This window comes from Bombus flavifrons, chromosome 14, assembly GCF_040668555.2.
Source record: "Bombus flavifrons isolate JBK064 chromosome 14, iyBomFlav1_principal, whole genome shotgun sequence".
NCBI classification, from domain to species: Eukaryota; Metazoa; Arthropoda; class Insecta; order Hymenoptera; family Apidae; genus Bombus; species Bombus flavifrons.
Window position 1 is genome coordinate 9,193,236 of NC_138455.1, and position 24,193 is coordinate 9,217,428.

The 24,193-nt window shown below is 36.6% G+C and overlaps 2 protein-coding genes across 6 annotated transcripts in view; both read right to left on the reverse strand.

Moving 5' to 3' along the window:
• Positions 1-1,188: 1,188 nt before the first annotated feature.
• Positions 1,189-2,498, reverse strand: LOC138187129 (ciliary microtubule-associated protein 2). Its single transcript, XM_069127612.1, has 5 exons — positions 2,255-2,498; positions 2,037-2,175; positions 1,873-1,955; positions 1,666-1,813; positions 1,189-1,516 (listed from the first exon to the last, which is right to left on the reverse strand). The coding sequence occupies exons 1-5, from the start codon at positions 2,496-2,498 to the stop codon at positions 1,210-1,212; spliced, it is 921 nt and encodes a 306-aa protein (XP_068983713.1). The 3' UTR covers positions 1,189-1,209.
• An 8,352-nt stretch (positions 2,499-10,850) lies between these two features.
• Positions 10,851-24,193, reverse strand: part of LOC138186873 (QRFP-like peptide receptor) — an 82,114-nt gene continuing 68,771 nt past the window's right edge. For 2 of the 5 annotated variants that reach the window (XM_069127137.1, XM_069127138.1), the window contains exons 8-9: positions 20,914-21,074; positions 17,400-17,661 (exon numbers count right to left, since the gene is read on the reverse strand). In XM_069127137.1, the coding sequence (XP_068983238.1) occupies positions 17,415-17,661; positions 20,914-21,074 (408 nt within the window). In that variant the 3' untranslated portion in view covers positions 17,400-17,414. Of the gene's footprint in view, positions 13,416-14,692; positions 14,867-17,399; positions 17,662-19,114; positions 19,277-20,913; positions 21,075-24,193 lie in introns of those variants that run through there. The other 3 variants (XR_011175027.1, XM_069127139.1, XM_069127140.1) reach the window with 3 other exon arrangements.

Here is a 24,193-nt window from a genome sequence, read left to right on the forward strand (position 1 = left end):
TGAGTGGGCAGAGATACGAGAAAAACAATAAAGAACGCTAGAGCAGAAGGACGGTTTCAGGTTGAAGGAGCGATGAACAAGAGGTCAGAGTATGCGAGTCGAAAAGTGAGTGTGTTGCGAGAGTCAGAATTGATCGAGACATCGAAGAGTAGAGTGGAGAGAGCTAATCGAGTCGTCGAAGAGTAGAGTCGTTAGAGTTGATCGAGTTGTCAGTGTTGTAGAGTTGTTAGAGTTGCCAGTGAGAGAGAGAGAGAGAGAAAGAGAGAGTGTGTGTGTGTGTGTTAGATTCGTTGTGACGAGAGTTGACAAATAACTGTAAAGTTATTTGAGATAGATACGAGTGTCGCATTTAGTTTCAGTTAAACAAACATCGTTTTCTGTTCAATTAATACCTGTATATTCAATTCATTATTAATAAATTGTAAGTAATCGGGAAAAAATTTATATTTTAATTTCCACGATACTACAGTAATAAATATAAAATAGAAAAATTCACAACGAAAAAAATAATTATACTCTTCTAAAAGCAAGAAGAAAAAAGAGGAAGAAAGAAGTGGAGGAGAAGAAGATTCCTGAAGTTGATAAAGTAACTGGCGAAATCAGCTTATTGGAAACTTTCGAACGTTGTATTTCCACGATTTTCGTGACATGCACGATCGATTTAGAAATGAAGGATGGAACGAAACGCGATGAATTACTTTTTGTGAAATTAATTTGCCCCATTAGTAGACCGGAAATCTTGGTCTTGAACGAGGATCGTGAAATTGCCTTTGGACCAACAGCGATTGGTACATCTTCCAGAAAATTTCTCTTCGTGAAAAATATTTCCAATCAGTAAGTACCAACATAAATAAAAAACGAACGATTTCTAAAATAAGAATTTTTCATTCTTCTCTTTTAAACAATATTTAATATTAAAAATTCGAATGTTAAATATTAGAAGAATAATAATTTTATAAATTTTATAAGATATATATGAAAATATTTAAGAAAATGATTTCATTGGTACTCGTTTCAATTAGAAACGTGAAGGTAGACGTGAGTTTATTAGATCCATTTGGACCGTTTTTCGTGCCTCCTGGAAGGACGATCGAAACTGGCTCCATCTTGAAGCTTCCAGTTACGTACCAGCCGGAAGAAAATCACGAAGATGAAGTGAGCTATCTTTAAATTGAATTTAATCCCTTGTTTAATAATTGGGAGGAAAAATTAAAAAGCATTGTAGGTAGGGATTCTAATAAAATCTGTCCGTGGCGCCTTGCTTTTGAAGAGAAATGTCCATCCGTTTCCTTCTATAGTTCGCGTATCTTTGACTTTGTACCTTCCTGGGCCAGGAATTTCCCAAGATGGACCAGGCCTGATAAATTCAACGTTTATATCGAAAGGATAATTCTTCGTGTTTTTTGGTTTCCTTGGTGATTTTGGGTCGTAATGACCAGGACCTGGTTCCTTTGGATCTTTGTAACATAACGCTAGATCTTTCAACATCGCTCTGGTACCTGACACCTTAGGAAATCTATCGAAAGATAGCCGTTTATTTTTTGATTGTTATAAAAATTAGAATATTCATTTCAGGGGAATAGAAATTTAACTCCTTTCCTCTTCTTAATATTTTTGCGGAATAAATACCTCACATTGCATAAATGTAAATTTTGATAATAATACCTTGGACAGGTGGTCCAACGCCCCTTAAAATAATACGATTTATGCAACAATTTATCCATTTCTGCTGGCAACGATCTAGGCCAATCTCCACGATCCTCCAATTTCACAGTTGCAAAATAGCCCTTGATCGTGCTTTCATCCCTTGGTCCTGAAAACAAATCGATTGATGTAGAATATTTGAAACGCGTAACACCGATCTTGAATAACCTGTGAACAAATCGTAGGGTCCTTTTTTTCCAGTAACCTTCTCCAGGTAAGTTTCAAGAGATTTTGGATGTCTCACGTCGTACCTAAAAAGACAAATAATTCGTCAGTTCCAAATTTTCATGTTCATATCTTCTTGATAGATAGTAAAATTGAAAATTACGAACAAATTGCATGGCAGTGACCAAGGTTTCATTAGAGTACGGAATCTAGGCCGCAAACCATCGTATTCAAAAGTTGGCACGCAAGACTGTCCCTCGCGTCTTCTTTTGTCCACGTAGTAATAAGGACACTTCCTTGTATACCCTGAAACAAACAATCAAGAGAGTTAGTAAGATTTATCAAGCAACTTATATCTATACAGAAATAATTTCGAATCATTCGCCTGGCCCAGGAGTAGTCGATGGCCAAGCAGGTTGGAAAAGGGGAACAGTTCCAAATCCAACGTCTCTTTTAACAGCCTTGCAAGCTTCGTTCAGGATGATATCAGGCCACTGGGGTATTTCGTGGGTTCCTGGACCACGTCCTGTCTTCATCAGGTATCTCTGTGTCGCATATTTTTCTACTCTTCCTCCCATTGTCCTCGAAAATTCTTCAGACTCCAACTCCTTCTTCCAGCTAGTTTTCATTTTGAAACAAATTTTCTCTATATTAATCGCGATATAATAAGAAAAGATTTAACTCTTGTACAGATGACCAAAACGTTCACGATTCTTGGGCAACCAGGGTATTTCATACAGGAATTTTAGTACATCAGATACGTAGCGATAATTTTCTTACATCTCCGTAATTTTTAATTTTCTCATTTTTCATCGTACCAAGTACAATTTTTAGCAATCTGAACGAGAAAATTACGTAAAACTGTACTATAATCTGATGGTATAGAAACGAGAAAAGCTGTCACGAGTGGTTAAACCCATATATCTGAACCTTTATGGTCCGAAGCTTTGTTACTTAAAATTTTGTGCATAAACTTTCATCTTAAAGACGTGAATTGTCGTAAAGAAATCTAAAGTGGTTTAATGGCATTTTTATAAAAACGTACAAAGAGTTAATTGTCAATAGCATTTAATGAAAATATACCTGATGCCAGTGGATTTGCTTTTAGCAATCAAAGGATCGTACGATCCCACTGCTATTGATGACACTGGATCGTTTGTGTAGAATTTTGGGTGTAATCCAATGTGTGCGCCGCGTTTTGATCCGGTGCCGAATGGCGCACCAGGCTTCTTCATGCGTGGAATTAGGCATTGGCATCGCCATTTGCACGCACATCGACAAATTTTAAACGACTGCGTTTTGGTTCCACAAGACATCGTGATTTCTTTTAATCGATCTTCCTCAACTGCCAATTTCCAAATTTTTAACATTAATCGTGTGCGATTACAATACGACTGCGAATACTTATGCAATACGTATTTTCATCGCTAACATTTTTGTAACTAAACTTTCTTTATAATTAAAAAGATTTGTCTTACGTATTATAATGAGCGCTATACTATAATGCTATAAACTGTGTTTCGTATGTTATAATGAATATTATAATGAGTACCGTACTCTGTACAGTTTTATATATTTTATATATTATGTAGAAAATTTCCAACAAGTGGACAAAAATCCACGTCTAGCGATAACTATCCTTTTCTGATATCTTATCTTCTTGCTTATTGATTGTCCTCACCTAGGAAATATTTCTTTAATTACATATTGCAATCATGAACAAAGGCTTTTATCGAGGTTAAAAAGGTTAGTAAAGTAAAAACACAAATTTTGAATTCCTTCTGCGATTGGAACTAACTTCATACGATATCTGTCGATCGATGAATTCTAGAATCTCTCATGTTTTTCAACAGAAATTGGATTACGTTACCATCGATATAAAATGTTTGTAAATTTACGAATCTGCAGTCCACATTAGAAACAAATAATGAAACGAATTCATTTCTGCTAGAATCAAGAATATTTCGAAGTTTCCAGTTCCAGAACGAGGACCAGATGGAGCGTGAAGCTTACGGGACGAGGAGTGGTGCCATCTTATGTCTTGAAGCCTCGATTTCGGGTTGCTCGTTTCGAACTTACCGACGAGAAACCCATAGAACTAAGGATGTCTGTAAGTTTGAAACAACCATTGTAAATATTTTTGCATTCTTGACTCTATAAACTTTTAACACTGCACAAAATACGTATACGATGTATAACGATATCTTCGTTAACTTACGCTGTTAATTATCAACAGCGGATAATTAGCGAAGCTCTCCCCGTATACCTTTGCGTGATAAAATAGTTGCTCGATCAATTTCCAAAGTTTCCCTGTTAGAAAAGAAAAAGTACAGAAACCAGAGAATAAATTTGGTCAGAAACTTGATAAAGGAATAATAATCCAGCACTTAACATTTATTGAGTCCTCATTGTCAACAAGAATGATGTATTTTAATTTATGCGGCCTGTATTTTCCATTCAAACACCGATTACGAGCAATTAATTAACTGGATAATTTGATTCTCAACGAACAAATAACTAAATAAAGGATGGTGCAGTTTAATGCAGAAAGAGCAATCACCACAAATGTAATTGTAATTGGATCGTGAAAACGTATGAGCCTGTTGTTTCAAGATTAATTGGAGAAGCGACGCATCAGAGGCTTCTAATTACTCCTGGTAATGCCACCACGCGACGAATTAATTGCGATCCATTATCTTTCGTCCGTATTTTATCGATTACCATTTTCATACAAGATACTAAACAATGAAGTTTCACGTAACTCCCAAATGATCCGTGCTCTCTCTATGATCCATTGTATCCTCGCTGGATATACATATACGGCATATGTATAACGTTTGCAAATTTATTCAATCTACACGAAACTAATCGACGACCGTGTCAACAACACTAAACGATTTTGTTCTCTTCCGGCTTATGCCATGTGAGCCGGATGTTACCGGATGAGCCGGAGGGAATTACGAACGTTTTTGAAACTTCGCTCAGTAAATTCGTGGATAATTAAGAGAAATATCTATATGACCAATATTTCTTTTAAATATTCGTATCTCTATGTTATACACTTTTCGTGTGTTTAGATCACAGTGTTTTAATTAAATTCGATAAAATACTTGAAAATATAGATTGCATATTTTATAAATAATTTTTCATATTACGTAAAATATCATTCTTAAAAAACTAGCTTCGTAAATTCGTAGATTATTCCGACGATTTTTTTCTCTCGAGTATTTGTTCATTTTCCCTAACTTCCCAGGAATCTTCATATTTCAATAATTTAAGTAAAGCTAATTTTCCACGAATATTCAGACTGTAATTAAAAATCCAATTTCCATTTTAAAAATAATTCTCGGTATCGTTGGACGTTACGTTTCTTTCGAAATCCGTCCATCGTACAGTGCCATCGATTCAATTCCATTCTTCTGCAAGATACACGAAACATATAAGAAAGCAGCTCACGGCTTACAATATTGTTCTCCTAATGGTGTACCATTGTCTGGTTAGAAAAATGCTATTCTAAATCAGGAAATCGTCGACTGGAGGCGAGTATCGGATTCGAAAGGACAACAAATGGCGATAACTTTATCCGCGCCTTTCGTGACGACTTCCAATGGCTCTATCGTGGTCAAAGGATTATCTGTTATTTTGATACGGACGCGACGAGAAATGTAATTTCGTTGTCATCTCTAATATTACATTGTACGAGTATGAGGAAAACGTTGCTGGAATGTAGGAAACGAGAAAACGAGTTCCGTGATCGTTCGACGAGTTTCACACCCTCTCTGAATAAACGACAAAAATCCCACCCTCCTCAATTACCCTCGACGTCCACCTCGTCAATTTTTTTCTTCCTTTGACAGCTACTATTCCAAAGAATTAAAGAGGAGGAATTTTCTTTATTGAAACATACTTTTTCATGTTCTTTCCCCAAATGGCGACTATTTAATTTTCTGAATGAAACGAAGTATCGTTGAAAGTATTTCAATATATCTTAAATTATAGCTTCTGCTTGATGATTTCTTTTAATTTTCTGAATGGTAATCTTCGAGAGTATGAAATACTTCGTTCTAATAATTGTTTGTATCACGTTATCTTTCTCTGAAGAATATAGAATAATTATCTTCTGTCGTCGATGAATTCTCCCTTCAAGAGCTTAACACGCCGACAGTAATTAATTCTTCCTTATCTCTGTAATACCTATTCTCAGGTCTGGAAATCAAGGATTACACAGAAACGAACGACTGCAAATAAATTGGCATGATCCTCGAATACTGGCAATTGCTAAACTGTTTCCACCGTATCTACCTATTTAACCCTACGTTTTATTCCTTTAAACAAACCAGGCGGAGAATTTAATTGTTCCTGTTTGAAATTCGAGCCAACACGTTCCACGCAGATCGAACTCGTTAATGTCTATATGATCTCGGCACTTTGAATCCTTTTGGATTAGCTTGGATGACTTGCAATAAGTGCTTTGAAGCCACGAACTCGCCCCAGATTCTAGCGAAACAATTTCCTGTTGCGGATACACGACTCATGTCAGATACTTGCAAACAAAGTTGCCTTTTAACCATTGCCACGTACTCTTCAAAGGATGGTGAAGTTAAAATTGTACGGCGTAGGTGAAGTATAGAAAATTGGATCGCAAGAATCTTTGACAAACGACGCTGTGTCGTGGATGGAAAATGCCAAATCGAAGTTCCGCGAATTCGATAAACAAGTTTTTCAGAGAAATATTTGATAACGGGTGAGAAAAAGTCTGGTGCGTAATTACAATCGCGAAAAGTGGATTATTTCTATACGATGAATCTTGAAAAATTCGTGTCACACAGTAAATCTACTTGATCAGTTCGATGAATAAATTTTCTAGAAAAATATATGGCGAGGAATAAAAAAAGGTTTCATGCGCGCTTGCGATACAAGGAATTTAAATGATTTCCATGTATGCTATGGATTTTGAAAAACAAATGTATTATAATGAACTGGCCTGATAAATTCGATGAATAAATTATTTTCTAATTTTTTGCAATGAAAAAAGAAAAGCCTCGCGCATAATTGTGATCAAAGGAATTTTAGATTATGTCTATGTGATGGATGTTGAAGAGATTTTTATTACACAATGAGGAACTTTTAAATACAGAACTCTTTAACAAATGAAATATCATTAAGCTTCGTCTCGTTTCATTAACGTTGAGAAATTGTGCAGTTGTAAAATGGTGAACTTTTGGCCGAATAGATTTCCAAGCTTGTGTTACAACTGGTGTACGATTAAGCTTCGTGTTGTTTTACCAACGTTGAGAAATTGTATAATTTTCGAATGGTGAACTTTCCAGTGAAAAGTACTCCAAAGCAAGACAAACCGTGTACATTAAACTTCGTGTCATTTTATTAACGTTGAAGGATTGTTATAACACCGTGTATTATACCTGTACAATGGCGAACTTTTCAATGAAGAGTTTCCTTCAGACAAGACATTAAGCCTCGTATTGTTTCACCGTAATATCTACCACCTGTTTCATCAGATGCTTCCTTTCTGAAGTATAAATATAATATTACCAATTTGCACAGTTTCTTGACGAAAATCCAAATCTCTTATCTTGTGGAAACTCTTCAACTAAAATGACTAAATCAAGACATTTTCATTTACCTTTCGTTGGTATGCATAGCATAAATTTTCACGCGAATTCTATTATTGTAAATCACCAGACAAGTTTCATAATGACCTGTCCCATCAAGCTAATCATCTAACGTGTACAGATTAAATTACGGTAACCAGGGACGACTAAATTCTTTTATCTTGTTCTATTTATCTTTATGTTTCTTATCTTTTTCGTACACACCGAAACGTAACGCTCTCTTCTTCCTTTTTCTCGTCATTTTTCTCGCTGTTCCACCACTTCCGTCTCTTCACTCCGTCGTTCACAATAGTTTGGCATAATTTAGACACGTAGCTCGATGGGATGATATTTCTAAAAATTTAATAAACCACTAATGGCCAAAGCAATTTACCAAAATCCTCAACTTCGTCGAATTAAATCGTTGCTCAGCAGCATAATATACAGGGTGGTTGGTAACTGGTGGTACAAGCGGAAAGGGGGTGATTCTACGCGTAAAAAGAAGTCGAAAATATAGAATAAAAATTTCTCTTTTTTTTCTTCTTTTTTTTTTTCTTTTAAATTTTTCCATCGAGACAACGATCTACAGCGAGATCCGTTATAACGAGACGTGATAAGGTGCACGCGCACCGAGCGAAAATTCAAAGTCGATTTTCTCGAAAACAAAGCCTCAAACGAAAAATTTTTATTCTATATTTTCGACTTCTTTTTTCGCCTAGAATCACCCCCTTTCCGCTTGTACCGCCAGTTACCAACCACCCTGTATATTTCTTTATAGAATTTTTCATTTTTTTCTCTTGAATAATGTTACAATTATATTTTTCATTCACTGTATATCGCATACTGTATTTACGATATGTAAATCACAATTTATCAATTGGAATTTTGCGCGCGTGCTATCCGATTTTCAGAGAGCTTCGTTTCTCGAATGTTTCGCGATTCGCGTAAATTATCCATCGTCACGCAAATTATAAATATATATTTATGTTAATAATATGAATTTATATAAATATTTCTCAAATTCCCGCCGGCTGCTTAATGTTTAATCACAACAAGCTGTCGAATTGCATCGAATCGATTAATTGGTATCCCGTGTCATTTTATGTTCGAAAATATTGTAGATACAAAATACCGGATCGTGTCCATTGATTTTTCGACTTTCGTTGATGGATGTGCTCGAAGGCGATATCCCACGCCCACCAGATAAATCTCCGCAAAGATCCTCCATAAAGAGGAGGAAAGGAAAAGCTGAGAGTGGAAAATCGGCGAAGGCGGAGTTTGACGACAATCTGTTACCGAACGAGGAATTGGCGATATTCGGTGGAAACCTCAAACGATCCGAGGATCGTAGCAGTTTCTCCTTTTGGAATGTCGACGAGAACATGCAGTTACTGGTCCCCGAAAGGAAGACGGTATGATAAAAATCTCATACGATTTCAATTGGAAATCTCTCTTTTATGCTTTCTATATAAAACTTTTTCTCCTGCCCATGTTCTATGTGCGCTTGTTTTATTGAAAATTTACATAGAAATGACTTCGACTTGGCAGCATTTTTCATGAGCGACAGATTTGACTTTTAAAGCATCAATCAATCAAAGTTTCGTATCTACCTTTTAAACGTTTAATCCTTTCACGAAGAACAAAGAATGATAAATTTAGAAAATAATTGTTTCTGCATTTCCAAGATTCTCTGTGTCTCTGTAATCAAATACGGAAAATACGTACCGTATATCTCGTGGATGGAGCGCGCAGTTTTATCTTCCTTCAAATCCACTGAGATGTTATAGAATAGTGATGGAATTCGTAGGAATCGTTTATTTACTTTATTTACTTTATTATACAAACAAAAAGTTTCATCGTTTGCTCATTTTTATTCTCATTCACATTGTTGCGGTCTCGAAGATATTGTTAATCTTTTCAAAACATCATTTATTTGATACGTTCTACGATATAACATCGAGATAGATCGTAGAATGTCATTAACGATTGCAAGAATATCGCAAGAATACTAATTATTATAACCGCGGAAAAAGAACAACGACGACATAATTCCAAATTGAAGGGATCAATTCGCTTGCGTATCTTCAAAGATTTCTACATTTCTTAAAGTCTTCTGCTTTTAACGTCCAATTAAAATTAAATAAATCGATCAGTTCGATGTTTCTAATTACAAAGAGTCCATGCTTCAAGAATGATTCAAGAATTTGTCTGTCGCGTTACAGGTGGAATTCGGTGTACGATTTCAACCTATTAGCGAGGGAAAGGATTCAGATGCGAAAGAAAGCGCGAAAGCAACGCCAAGAGCGAAGAAAAAGGCCAACGCGAAGAAAAATGCGGACAAACAGAAAGAAACGAACTATTGCCACGTGGCGATAGTGAAACTTACGCTGGGAAGCTACATATTGCTCGATTTCATAATAGTATGTTCGATGAGCTAGAAAGTTGCTCATTTTTATTTCAACAGACGCGAGCTTTGAATCGAATAGTTCGGAGATCCCAGGAGCTCGCGCATTAATCGCCCGTATTCTCGTAGAAATTACTCGGAGAATTTATCGGTGCATTATTCTACGCGGTTCCCTACTCGATTATCGATTGCTCGTTTTTCATATGTGCAAACGCATGATCACCTTCGATTACCCTTCAAATATTCACGAACATGTGCAGAATATTCTGAATATCGTTGCTTGAGAGGAAATGAAAAATTCAGAAGTCATATAAATTGCATTCTGGTCATTCTTTCATAGACATTAAAAAAATTCAAGAATGCCTTAAGGGACACCTTAAAGAATAATTCATACACTCTGTAAGAAGTAAGTTTCTCAGTGTTGTTGAATTTCCTAAGATATTACCTTTTTTCAGTTCTTTGAAGTTCCATGATTTTATGAGTCTTCGTTGTCCCCTCAGCTTTCTTAACTTGTCACGTTTTTCAAGTGTTTGCAATTGTCTGTATGTTCCACTTTGCGCGTCCATTTTCCTACTTTTTCCCTCGTTTCACATCTACTATTACTTCCATTCTCTTCGCACTGCTGATTCCCCATTTCCTACTTTCCCAGCTTCTCTAATTTTCCGTTTCTTCTCTTCCATTCCCACTGGCTCCTTCCAATTTTTTATTTCTCGCTCCCACTTTTTACTTTTCTTCGTTCCCTACGTATCCATTCGTAACTCGTCCTGTCTGTCCGATCCCCCAAACCTTTTGAAAGTTGCCAAACTCTTCTACTTCTCCAACTCTCATTCCTTCGCTTTAATCCTACATTTTACAGTTGGAACAAGAATAATTCACAGTTCAAAGGATTATCGAAAATTTAAAAATATTATTTTTATTGGCAGTGCACAACACTTGGGCACAATAATTCGCAATGAAACCCCGTGTTAGATATATTTTGCACAGTTTATTCGAATATTTACATGCAAACGCAGGCGTAAAAAATCGATACAATTTTATGGACGCTCTTCTATAAAATTAAACACAAAGAAAAATCATTTACATACAATCACGCTTCCTATCTGATCCAGTAGTCCGGTGCATGACTCTGCAAGACAATTTTGTCAAGCTCTCCATGGATAAAATATAACACCACGATGACATAGAGTCGCGTATGAATTATACCACCCGTTATTTCCATGTACACGACACGCTTTTCGCTCCAACAATGACTAACACGCGCATATATATGCATATACACAGACACATTCTTTTCAATTACATTCTGATCGCACAGATCCAAGCGAATCTATAATTAATTCGAACGGAAGGTTGTCGATCAATAGGGGTGTCATTAAGCTTCGCCACAGTTCATCGTCGTTAATTAGCTAATTAATTGAGTCTTCACATTCAGAGATCAAACTACAACGAAGCTTTTTATAGTCTACGTAACAATGAATGCCTTGAACGCATGAAGTTTTCGTGAGTTCCTAATGCCGACAAGATGGAATGCAAAGTTTCCTAAAATTCCTTATGGTTTAACAACGACCGTCGAATAATTTCGAAAGCTCTCTTCTAACACACTGAAGCATAATTTTGAAAATTACGGTTTCTTCTCCACGAGATGAACATTTGTCGGATCATTCCGTAAGTAATGTCGTTCTTTAATTTATGCGGTGAAGTTACAAGGCAAATGTGCTGTTTTAATTTAAACACAGTTGTTGGAGAAGATTGCAAAGAATATGAAAATGGAAGTTTGTTTTATCGCGATAACGTTTAGTCGCATGCGGCAGAAACAACATTAGATTACTCAGAGAATTTGGAAGATCGGTGATTTAAAAGGGGAAATTTGTTTCATCGTGACAAAAGATAAATTCATTTATTCCAAAAATACTTTAAAGCGTGCAAATGCAAAAGAGGATTAACTTTAATTCGGTTATATGTAACGTAATTGAATATTTTACATGGAGATTATTTCAGTTTTCCAGAAGACGAATTAAAACGTCACTGAAAACGATTGAGGATATTATTCGCGAATGAAGTATCAAAACCGAGATGTTCCCATGTTTCAGCGGATCAAAATTACATTACTTGTGGAATGATGTTATGCCTGAACGTATGATGAAAATTGTACTGTAGGAATCTTCGTATCCATTAGCTAGGATCTAGAACGACGAGAAATTAAAAAGGCGAAAATTTCAATTTCTACATTATGATACAATTTGCTAAAATATATTCTATAGATCAACCGCGATTAAATTACGTAGAGAATTCACGTACAGTACTTTACGGTTAATTAGCGATTCTTTTTCCCATTGGTTGAAAATCAGTGAAGATTTTCAGTCGATAGCTAATACACTTAAGTTGAATCTACAATTATCGATGTAACACCGGGACTGTGTGAAGATTTTTTACAGCGCATCTGTATATTTTTTTTAAATTACTCCGTATAGTATATTCTTTATAGAATTTTATGCGATTGCTGAGAAAATTCGAAGCCTCTGTGACGATATAGATTATTTGTATACTTACAACATATATGCTTATATATGTACAACTATGTAGTAGACAAATCAAATTACATCGTCTTGATGAACGATTTTCTAGAAAGAATTTACCCTGCAAACATCACGAACGTGTTTAGTTCCCATCTGTTTCATTCGTAGTCACGATAATTTAAAAACTAGTGTTCGTCGTGAGAGGATGTTCTTTTGATCAATTTGCGAATTTACTTGGGATATTAGAAGTTTAACAAGCTTCACTACACCACTTCTACCGCTTCACTGTGACAATCCCAAACCAGAAATGTTCGTCTAAAAACAGTTGAAACAGATAATCTTCTCTGACACAATTCATAAACGACTGAAAAATTCTATACATCCAATTAGTCAATAATACATGTAAACAGATACGAATGATGATGTTTATGCGATTTTTGCAAACATCTGTCCACTTTGCAACGAAAAACTTGCCAATCTACCTGTATAAAACTTTCAATTAAACCTCTCGACCGAAGAAACAAGCAAACGGGAATTAATCAATATCCAATTTCGAGGCTTTCGTGAACGAGGCTTGCCAATAGAATTTACGGAATCTCTGATACGAGCAACCTTTGCATCTAAGGAAATATATCGGCCATTTCTCAAAGAAAGATTCTGGTAAAAATCCAACGCGAAAGCCTCGACCATTTCGTTGAATAACTTTTTCAAAACGAATATCACGCGCGACGAATTCCTATCTAAACTCTCTCATAGCAATTCTCAGCATCTGTACACTTGAGCAATGCGAAATAATCGCGAAAAAATCGCCGAATATGGTTTTGAAATTCGCACATGAGTCTTTGAAAATAATAAACGTGAATAGCAACGTCTTCCTCGGTTAGGAACTATTGGAAAACACTTTACTTCTTCTGGATTTCTTCGTGGCCTGTTCTGTGGTGCTTCTTTGGTTGGTTTTACCTGTGGAAGAACTGCCTCGACGTGGGCCGGGCACGGCGAAATAATCAAGTCCATCTGAAAGCAAATGGGACGCAGAGAGACGAGTATTAGAGAGAAAATCCGTTGCTCGCGGAATTTCGAAGTCTCTCGTGATTGTTCGATCCACCGAGCTCCGAAAAATCTGCTATGCTTCTTGTTAAGATTTACCGTCAAAGGATTATGGGTTCTTCCAATGGAAAAGTATCGAATGGGACTTGATCGAGATTTTTTCTTTGGAATCTTGTTTCATCCTTGGGACTTTCGATGGAGCTAATACAATCGATGGATTATCAAGCATGGATTGTGAATTCTTTTAGCTTTACTTTTGGAATCTTGAACGATTCGAGGAAATTTTCGTGGAATTAAAATGTATGTGTATCGAAAATGGATTATGGATTCTTGTAATGGAAAGATTGATCCAAATTTTTCTTTTGCATGATCCTCGGAATTTGTTATACGACTAGGATAAAAACTTAGTTAACTGTTATTTAGATACTGTGCATGAATTAAATTATGAATTTCAACTAAACTATGAAAATCAACTGCATTAAGTTAGACGGCGATGCGGAGATCACAAAGGCTATGTTAGTTTTGCTTTAAAAGGGACAAAATGAGACCGAGTTTAGCAACGATCAGCTGAAAACAAGCTCGCATGCTGCAACCAAAATTTGAGAAATGAATTAAAGAGAAGAAAGCATAGAAAAGAACGTGAGATAATTTAGTTGATGAGAACGTCGATGAATCAGAATTGCTGGAGAAGTGGGAACAACGTCGGTTCATGAGAGACTAATGTAAACATCGTCGATCGATAGATTCTTCAGACCTTCTGCTAGAAATTTTGTTTCAAATTCTCGTACGTGATTACATTGTCATTGATCAAACTTATAAAAATTAAGCAAAAATAAAACTTTACGTATGTAAAATAAAATTTTAGATCTGACTTTTATTAAATCTACTTTACGTAATTATAATAAAATCCAAAAAGATCTTATCCAATAAGAAATTCATGTTTGATACAATAAAATTTTATATTCATATTGAATTCTATTAAATTTATATTGAATTATAAATTTTATTCGTTCATATACAACATTTGTTTATCGTAATAATGTAACACGTAATTTTTTCAAATTTTTTTCCAACATAACATTGAAAACAAAAGATTCGGATTATTAAATAGAGAAGACAGAACCGACGAAATTCTTCCATCCCTTTTCAACCCTCTGCCTTCGATTCTTAATTAAAGCGTCTAATAATCAGCGAGATGCATTTAAACATCGCGAAAACGTCGTTCATTGAACTGTTCGATTTACCTAGAGGGAATCGTGCTTCTAGCCAGAGTTTCATCGTGATTATACGATATTTCGGATGCTCGTGGACAACGATGTTTGCCAAGTTGTTTATCATGGACGTATCACGGCCGGACTACGGGGTGGTTGTCGGTCGAGTTTCGATACTTTGAATCCCCGAACGAGTTTCGTGTCCACCTGAATCACGCGTTTAAAACAGATTGATATTTTCTTGCACGAATAGCGCGTAATGGAATTTTGCCTCAGGAATCCACTAAAAATGGCGCATTGATCGTTAATCACGGTTAAATCTGTAATTTCTTCATTTCTTTTTACCACAAGAAATCATTATTTGTTAGTTCCATAAGAAAAAAAAGAATATGTTCGAGGGAAACGTAAAGATCGAATGTAGCTGTTTCTTCGTTTTTTTTTTTTTTTACTGCTTGTTAGTTAACAAATAAAACAGGAAAGCTTTAAGAGAGAAGATTGAATTTAATTCTTCTGTACTTTTTATCAAAGGGAAATACCCTTTGAATCTGTAATTCTCTTGCTGTTTATTAAAAGGAGTCATTGTCTATTAGTTTCATTAGGAGAAAGCATACCTTGTGGGTTGAACGTAAATTTTTCCCTCGTTCCTCATAAGAGAGGAAATTAATTATCAATTTCATAAGAAAGAGGAAACGCCAAAAGTGAAAATAAAAATCGAATTCTTTCTCTGTATCATTCATCAAAGGGGAAAATTATTTATTAATTTTACCTGAGAAAAAACTTCTTGCCCTTTTACAAAAAATTCTATTCCATGATTAACATGCCTGATGAAATAATAAATTTTAATTTTCAACGTTTTGTGAACCGTCTGAACTAGTTGTTTAACGAATAAGAAAAATCAAAGTGATGTTAAGCACCAAGGACGTGTTTATCGTGCTTAATGGCCGGAACGTGGAGAATGTCCGATCGCGTTACGACATGCGAAAAACCGGAACGACGATTTTGTTCAATCATGTACAAGCAATTCCCTCGGAAACCAATTCACTTTTGGGCGTCCTTCTAATTTCCCGAATTCGTAAATCTTCGGTTCGGGGTCGAACACGCGTAAAATTATTTTACGGTTCGCGCAAACCACGACTGTTCGGTGTTTCGCCAAAATTCACGACCAGTTGGCCACTCGTATATTCAATTTTACAAGCTTATCGAAAGCAGTATGAAAGCACGATAGGTAACCAAGCTTCCCAAGTGAATAAAAATGATTAGGTCGAATTATTGAATTTTGAAAGGGAAACTTCGGCAATTTGAAGATTCAAAGCTATTTGTAACTTTGCAGAAATGTGCAGTGGCTGGCGTAAATATCCCAACACTTACGACAAACCTTATGAATTTCATTATATTTATACATGTTGCAACACAACGATATTAATCGCATACAGATGAGGTGATTGATCGAACGGATTCTTCCCTTCGTTGCCCAGCGATATCCCCACTAGCGTGCGTTCGTTAGATGTACCACTGGGGCTGGCGCGTGCATGCTCTTCCGAGAATTCGGCGGAAGAGGCGTAAGGATATGGATGGCACATTGGGCACGTCGTAGTCCTTCACAGCGTAGCGCTTTGTATCGCGAAACCACTGGAAGGTTCCGTGGCACGTGCCGTCACACAGGCATCTACACAAGTCACACTCATTACTGCATAGAGAGTGGGGTTCAAAATCTTTTCAGGGGCCATGGGTCACTAAGTCAGTCAGTCTGAGAATAACTACTAGCCGACTGTCAACATTCCATAACACTCACTTATATTTGCTGTAATTTTTGTTTAATAAATATTACATAATATTATTTCAACGTGAACATTGTGTCTTGCACAGATTATTAATCTTAATTTCGAGATTAAATTCTAACAATATATTTCATGGGTTATACGAAACTTTCGGAAATTTCAAGCTCGTATTATCGTTATTACATTGGCAAAATAAAAAATCTGAGCTTCCCTTTCGTATCATTCGCTGGGACAAAAATGGCTTTGTTGCTAGTGTCGTTAATACTACCAAAAATATTTGTCTTGTTTTCCTGAAGCCTTTTTCTCATCAGGTTCTTATACCTACGTTGTATTTTCATAGTATCACATTTTTTATACTATTTCAATTTTAATGCACGTACCTGGGCCTAATTAATCAGTAAAGACAATAGCACGCAGGTACTTTTCACAGCCGCTGTACGTTTCTACAGTTTCACATATGACATATTTGTGATTCTTCAGATTTCGATAGTATTTTTAATAGTACGTCGTTTCAGTTCACTTGCTCAAGGTAAACCTGAAACTGTCTTGGAATATTCACGAAGCGTTGGAACAAAACGCAACGTCCTACTAAAAACACTTTCGCAACTCTAAGAACCACAAGTCTGAGATCTAAAAAAAGTTTGAAATATCTTTGAATGTTCGAGTTGCCGGACTTGCCTCGTTAATTACAAGAAAAGGACTCGCTCTTTCTGGAGTAATCTTTTCTAATCGGCGTATCGATCAAGCGAAACATTTGGGTAGAAAAGTACAGACCATTCGCGGAACAGAATCACAGCCTGGCGACCAGGGTAAACGTCTTTCGAGCCTGGAATCACGCGATTAAGCGTAGATAGTTATAGTTTTCGAAAGATCTACCGCTTCAGAGTATGATACATATTAATCCAAAACAATCTGAAATTTAACAGTGATGTTTAAACAGTGTTTTTTTTTCGAGCAAACCTGTCGCTTCTTCCACGTCACGTAAAAGAGCCGAAGAAAGAAGAGCAGAAAAGAGCGCCGGAATGTGTGTGCGTCGCGTAGATTTGCATCGGACCTGCGTACCTGATACTGGTCGTCCTGGTCTGGCTGAGGCTTGGATGCCGTCTTACAGGTGCTCTGTATCCTCTTCTGCACCAACAGATCCACCAGCCGCCGCAGGCCGCCGATAGGAAACTCTCTCTGAAGTGTTTTGACATAAATCCGTATACGATCGGATTTATACAACTGAAACACAATGTGCTTTGAATGAAATATCCGGCAACTATTGTAGCATAATACAGTAGCTGGAAAGTGGATGAACTTTATCCTATTAACCGGGAAATACGAGTTAAGTCCATGATGTTTGGCTAATAGTTTCGTTATGTGTTTAGACATGTAAAATTGATCTGGAATTATTGTTGAAATCTGTCTTTACTATTTACTTGTAATTTTATAGTTATACAAGTTTTATGGTCAAACTCATTTAACAGATTAATACGATAAATGAATATACAATAAGTCGACAATTTAACGAGAATAAAAATCTGTGTGGATGGTGAAAAAATCGAGCGAACATTTATGCGTGCAAAGTTTCAATAGGATTTAGAGAATATATAAGTAGATTAGGGCGCGTGAGGTCAAACAGTTTGACTGCGCGTGAAAGGATTATGTTTTATGGATGCGTTAGCTCTCAAAATTTAAATGAAATGAAATTAAATTATAATCGCGTTAAGCAATATTCTGATAAAATGGAATTTATTTCAAAATCCAGTTTTATTTTTATGACATATTCTTTCATTACTTACATTTTCCTATATTTCATATTTTTTTATTCGTCCCATCATCCGTTTCGATGGAAATCTGATTTTCACTTTAGCGAGGTCCTCATAATAAATTGCTGCGATTATTAACAATTTTTAAGCAAATAAATAAATAAATAACGATAGACGAACAACGAAGAGTTTAATTAGAGAAAAATGCTTCTGCGTCGAAATTCACAAAATAGAGATTCGTTCGATCGAATAACTTAAAAAGTGTAATTTGTCATCGCTAATATTACTTAGCGTTTAAAGCGTTTTTTTTTCGTAGTAACGATGGCAAGTGACGAAGAAGTGTGTCAGGAGATTACAGATCGTTACTTGGTGTTAATGTAACAGGAGAGGTAATTTTCTCGCGGCATGGATCGTTACACACGTGAATTATTATGTTAACAAAGAGTTATTACGTCAAGAACAACGATTGCATCTGGTCTATGACGATTAACTAAACGGGACACATTGCCACTCAGAAACGAAAATTGACAAAGAAGGATATTAGTTAAATTTTTTTTATTATTCATTGCTCTCGCAATAATTCTTGGAGCAACATGTGATATTGAATAGCAATCGAACGGTACTTTTCGTAATTAAATCAGCATTAATGCAGCTGAAAAGCTTGACATCGCTTGTTTGATGAAAAACGAGCATGGAAATTTGAATGAAAAATGCGAATGTACGTTGGGGATTTAAAAGTAATCTGACTAAAATCGTTGTTGTTGAAATCTGTCTTTGCTATTAATTGTCAGTTTTTCAATTATAGAAATTATGTGATTAAATGATAACTTGTTCGACAGATCAATGGAATAATATATTTTCAATTACTAGAGAATTACAGGGGCGAAACGTGATAATCATTGGAGACATACAAATGAAACAAAAGGGCAGTGAAAAATAGTTACTTGCAAATATAATACCCTAATAAGGATAAAACATAGAGAACTACATACATTATTTCTTAATTGCTTTCCATTCATAAGCTGTGAATGTTAGAAGCGATTCCAAACTGTTTAGCGACGGTATACCTGTCTTTGTCTTCGTAATTCCTAGAGTGAAAGAAATATAATACCATTTCATCTTCTTCAAATATTTAATCTTGCTATTCAATTCTTTCAATTTTTATATATGTCGGAGATGAAAGGACATCGGAGCCTTCCCTTTGGAACTTCGGGAAAATCCCTTAACACTGTAATCTAGATTCTATTATAGGCGTAATTAAACAATTGTCGTCATTCGATCCGATTGTATTTGTTCGAGATTTGAGATAATGAGCTTGGGCTCGAGGCGACAAGCAGTCGCCGAACGTAGCCGCAGTCACGGGATGGGCGCTTTGTCTAACAAAGGTATGGAGTAATTCTATAGCTCTCCTTAAAAGAAATATTTGTGACGACACACGACAGTAAACATTCCAACGGTTTCTGTCTCGTGGCTCGCCACACACAGACCCTATTCTTCGAGTAAGATGATTGCCAGATGTCGATGCGTCTCCGCAGTACATGTTCGGCTAGCCTGAGGGCCTGTTATAAATCTTAAGATTTAGTTGGCTAAAGTCCTTCAGACAGACAAACAATCTTCGTCCCAGCTACGAGAAGCTAGGAGAAGATAGGAACGAACGGCGTCTCCCACTAGCAACTTTCCCTCGAGGGCGGCTAGCATCTTTTTCTAACCACCGATATGGAGATTGACCAATTAGCAGCAACGCCAATTTCCCTCACCTTCTAAACGAAGGCTATCCTCGACGAATCCAAGGATCTCGTGTCCTTAGACACACCCCATCATTGTTTTCCTCTGCAGCATCATCGCGACGGAAAGTCATTCTCTCGTGAGGTCGTATTAGCGAGTTACTTAGCGTCTGTACGCTCGGTGGATATTCCACGTTTTAACAAGGAGTCCGAGTTATATTTTGTGAGCATGTTCTTCCATCATCCCGTTGACCGCGGATTCGTTGTTGAACCTAGGATCATTGTCATTAGTTTCTCGAGTATCTAATTACCACGGTTACTTGTCAAATCCTATAATAATCGTATTTGCACTAGTCAATGTCTTCTCTATTGCATAACGACACTGTGTAATCCAAACGAAGATTCGTTTCACGCCCCTAATTCTAAATTCCAACCTTCTCCGACATATATTTTAATCTTCTTCCCATTTTACCAAATGACGGAGATTCATAAAGTTTTAGGAAGATATCCAACATAAAATTAAAACCAGGAACCATACGTACCATTGGTCCTTTTTAATATTTCCTTTAAAATTCGTGAAGGATAGAAAAATATAATTGGTTCGAGAATAACCGAAAGAAGCGGAAGCAAACAAACTTTATCGTATTCAAAGTTACTCGACTCGTAACAATTTATATGTTTCTTAAAAGGTAAAATGAAAGAATCGTAGGAAATGCATTTAATCGCTCTCGAAACTTCTTGCCAGCGAACTGCCGCTTAGTCATTCAAGGGTTTAATCCACCTTCGTCTGTGAAAATAGACGAGGAAACGCAAACACTTCTACACGCGTCTCTAATCATCTGTATTGACTCAACGACGAAATTAAACAAAGCAGGTTAAGAAGTTACTCGAGTGCAACGAGTAGAAGGGTCGGTAAGCTGTTTTCTTTAACAGGCTAATTTAATGAATGCAAAAGAGCAACGTACCGATGTCTAGTAAAGTGTATAGTCTTGTCCACATACCTATTAAAATAAGCCATCAGCTGAAAAGCTGTGTTGAGGTGTTTGTATGTGCCAACTTTTATGCGTGGCAAATATCCGTAGGAGGTGAGCATGTTGTCCACGAGAATCGGGCCCCAGCAAATGACAAACAGCACCACCACGGCGACCAACATTTTCACCACCTATCAACATAATTTTGTTATTTGGATGCGACAGGCTGCTTCTGTTTCAGTCTTTTGACAATACAGTAACTCAAATAATACGAAAGGCTACAAGCTGAAAAATATGATAAATAGACTACTGATCTTGATATGGAAAATTTGGAAGTTCAAAAATGCGAAGTATTTAATGGGTAAGACAAATCTACGTTTAAATTATGTTTGTTGAGAATTGTAGATCTTTGCAGCCGAGATAATGTTAAAGAAACACTAAATTTACACTAACGATTCATATTAAAATAGTAATATATTTATTTCATGGACGATTCCTTATATATTCATCGATACATACTTGCACGCGCCTCAGCACTTTCTTCCATACCCGACTCTTAACCGACTCTTAACCGACTGACTAGTTTACAGTCATCTGTTTTTCGGGACGCCGTGCACACACATACCTCCACACACCGACACTCACATACAAGCATCTCTACTACGCATTTAACCCAGTGCGGCATAGAAAATTACACATATCTCAACAATGTTCAAAAGTGAATATAAATTTACAGAAATATCCGCGCTCCAATGACGAAGTTGATACACTGTCAGTCAATTCTACATTAAAATTACCATTTCGTTTAATTTCCAGATTAAATACACATTTTATCATACTCTTGAATGTTTACAACATACAGACTTTCTCTGAGAATATCTGAAAATGAAAGAGTTGAGGAATAAACATATCGATCTGCACTGTTTGTAGAACCAGGAAAGTAATAACTTTTGGGTAATTACTGTTTTATCCTTTCTCTCCTTTTTCTTCCTGTTCGATCGAGTCACGATTCGAAGCGAACTCGCTCTTCCAAAAGTTACCAGTTCGTCCTACATTCAGACCCTTTTAGCCGTCACTTAAGACAAACGCGGGTTACCTACTTTGGATGAATTTTATTTCTCCGTCGAGGTAACTTCAACAATCGATACGGCTTCTTGCCAATTGTTTTTAACCATCTTCCAATCTGGTGATCAAAATCTTACAAACTTAGTGTGAATTAATCGAAGTCGATCGGGGACAGAGAGAATCACGTTCTCATAAATTTAATCGAATTCTCCGTTTGCACACTTTTCTGTTCTCTCCTTTCGTGCATTCGAAATTAAGTAGATCTAGCGAGTAGCGAGCTGCGACTAAGAAAAATCCTGGTATTGTAATCCTTTTTGTGGCAACCTGTTAGCAGGGATCTCTTGCACAAAAATCTACTACAGTAATATTGATGAATTGACAAATCGAAATTTTATATCACACAGAATGATCGAGTGACTGATAATTTGTAAAGTTTAATTTCTTTTACTACCGAAATTACTGTTATGGGAGGGGCTTCGCTAATAATGTTAATTTGATACCGCAGGAGAACGTGGATTATTTTCTTACTAAACGCTTACTAAACTTAATAATTCGATAAAAGAAATTATCGAATTTCGAGAAACCAAGCGAAATGCGACGTCGTTAGCATGAACGGAACGTTTATTCCATTCCGATTTGGCCCGAAAGCGCTGCTTGAGATGCATAATAATTACCATTTGAATCAGAGTGTCAGCGGTTTGCATATGCAAATTGTCTTTTATGAAACGAATGGAGAATATCGGACTTTTATGAGCGAGACAAACTTCTTGAATGATAGTTTAATTTCGCGTCGCGACTCCATAAATCTTATGGTTCGATTACTTTCGATTCAAGAACATTAAATAAATTACTTAAATAGATTCTCGAAATTTCGTAAAAATCTTATTTTAAAACTCTCCTCGAGTTTTCTCGATATCATCCTTTTTAACCTAAAGTCACAAGGAACAGATGGTTACATAAGGTACATATTCGATATTTCCGACATCCTAAAGAAATATTCTGACTCTTGTTTCGCATGAATCTTTCAACGGAAGAATACTTTTTCAGAAGAATTTGATGAACGTTTACTTAATATTCTATAAATTCCTATCTTCATTCTTCGGAATAATCTTATCAAGTTCTCTAGTCGAGTGAAGATCTTTACGAGTGGATGCTTCAAGCGGATAAATATACACATAGTGTTCGGAATTTTAGTTGGCCGTCCGTTCATGGCACGGACAGGCCCATTTCTCTCATTAGGAAATTCCGAATTACCGGTCCTCTCAGGGCAGTAAAGGAAGTGACTCGAGACCAGAAAAAAACCCAGGAAAGGACCAGCCAGAAGGTGGGGAGAAGAAAGCCAACTGCGGGAGGAGAGAATCAGGGACGAGGAGTTCAGCTTCAACCATCGGAGAATACAGACATAGGACGACATAGTCCCAACTTAATTCAACTACAAGCAACGAAGACTACATACACAGGACGACATAGTCCCAACTTAATTCAACTACAAGCAACGAAGACTACATACACAGGACGACATAGTCTCAACTTAATTCAACTACAAGCAACGAAGACTACATACACAGAACGACATAGTCCCAACTTCGTTCAACTACAAGCAACGAAGACTACATACACAGGACGACATGGTCTCAACTTGATTCAACTACAAGCAACGAAGACTACATACACAGGACGACATAGTCTCAACTTAATTCAACTACAAGCAACGAAGACTACATACACAGGACGACATAGTCCCAACTTCGTTCAACTAGAAGCAACGAAGACTAAATACACAGGACGACATAGTCCCAACTTAATTCAACTACAAGCAACGAAGATTACATACACAGGACGACATAGTCTCAACTTAATTCAACTACAAGCAACGAAGACTAGATACACAGAACGACATAGTCCCAACTTCGTTCAACTACAAGCAACGAAGACTACATACACAGGACGACATGGTCTCAACTTGATTCAACTACAAGCAACGAAGACTACATACACAGGACGACATAGTCTCAACTTAATTCAACTACAAGCAACGAAGACTACATACACAGAACGACATAGTCCCAACTTCGTTCAACTACAAGCAACGAAGACTACATACACAGGACGACATAGTCCCAACTTAATTCAACTACAAGCAACGAAGACTACATACACAGGACGACATAGTCCCAACTTATTCAACTACAAGCAACGAAGACTACAAACACAGGACGACAAAGTCCCAACTTAGTGCGGTTAA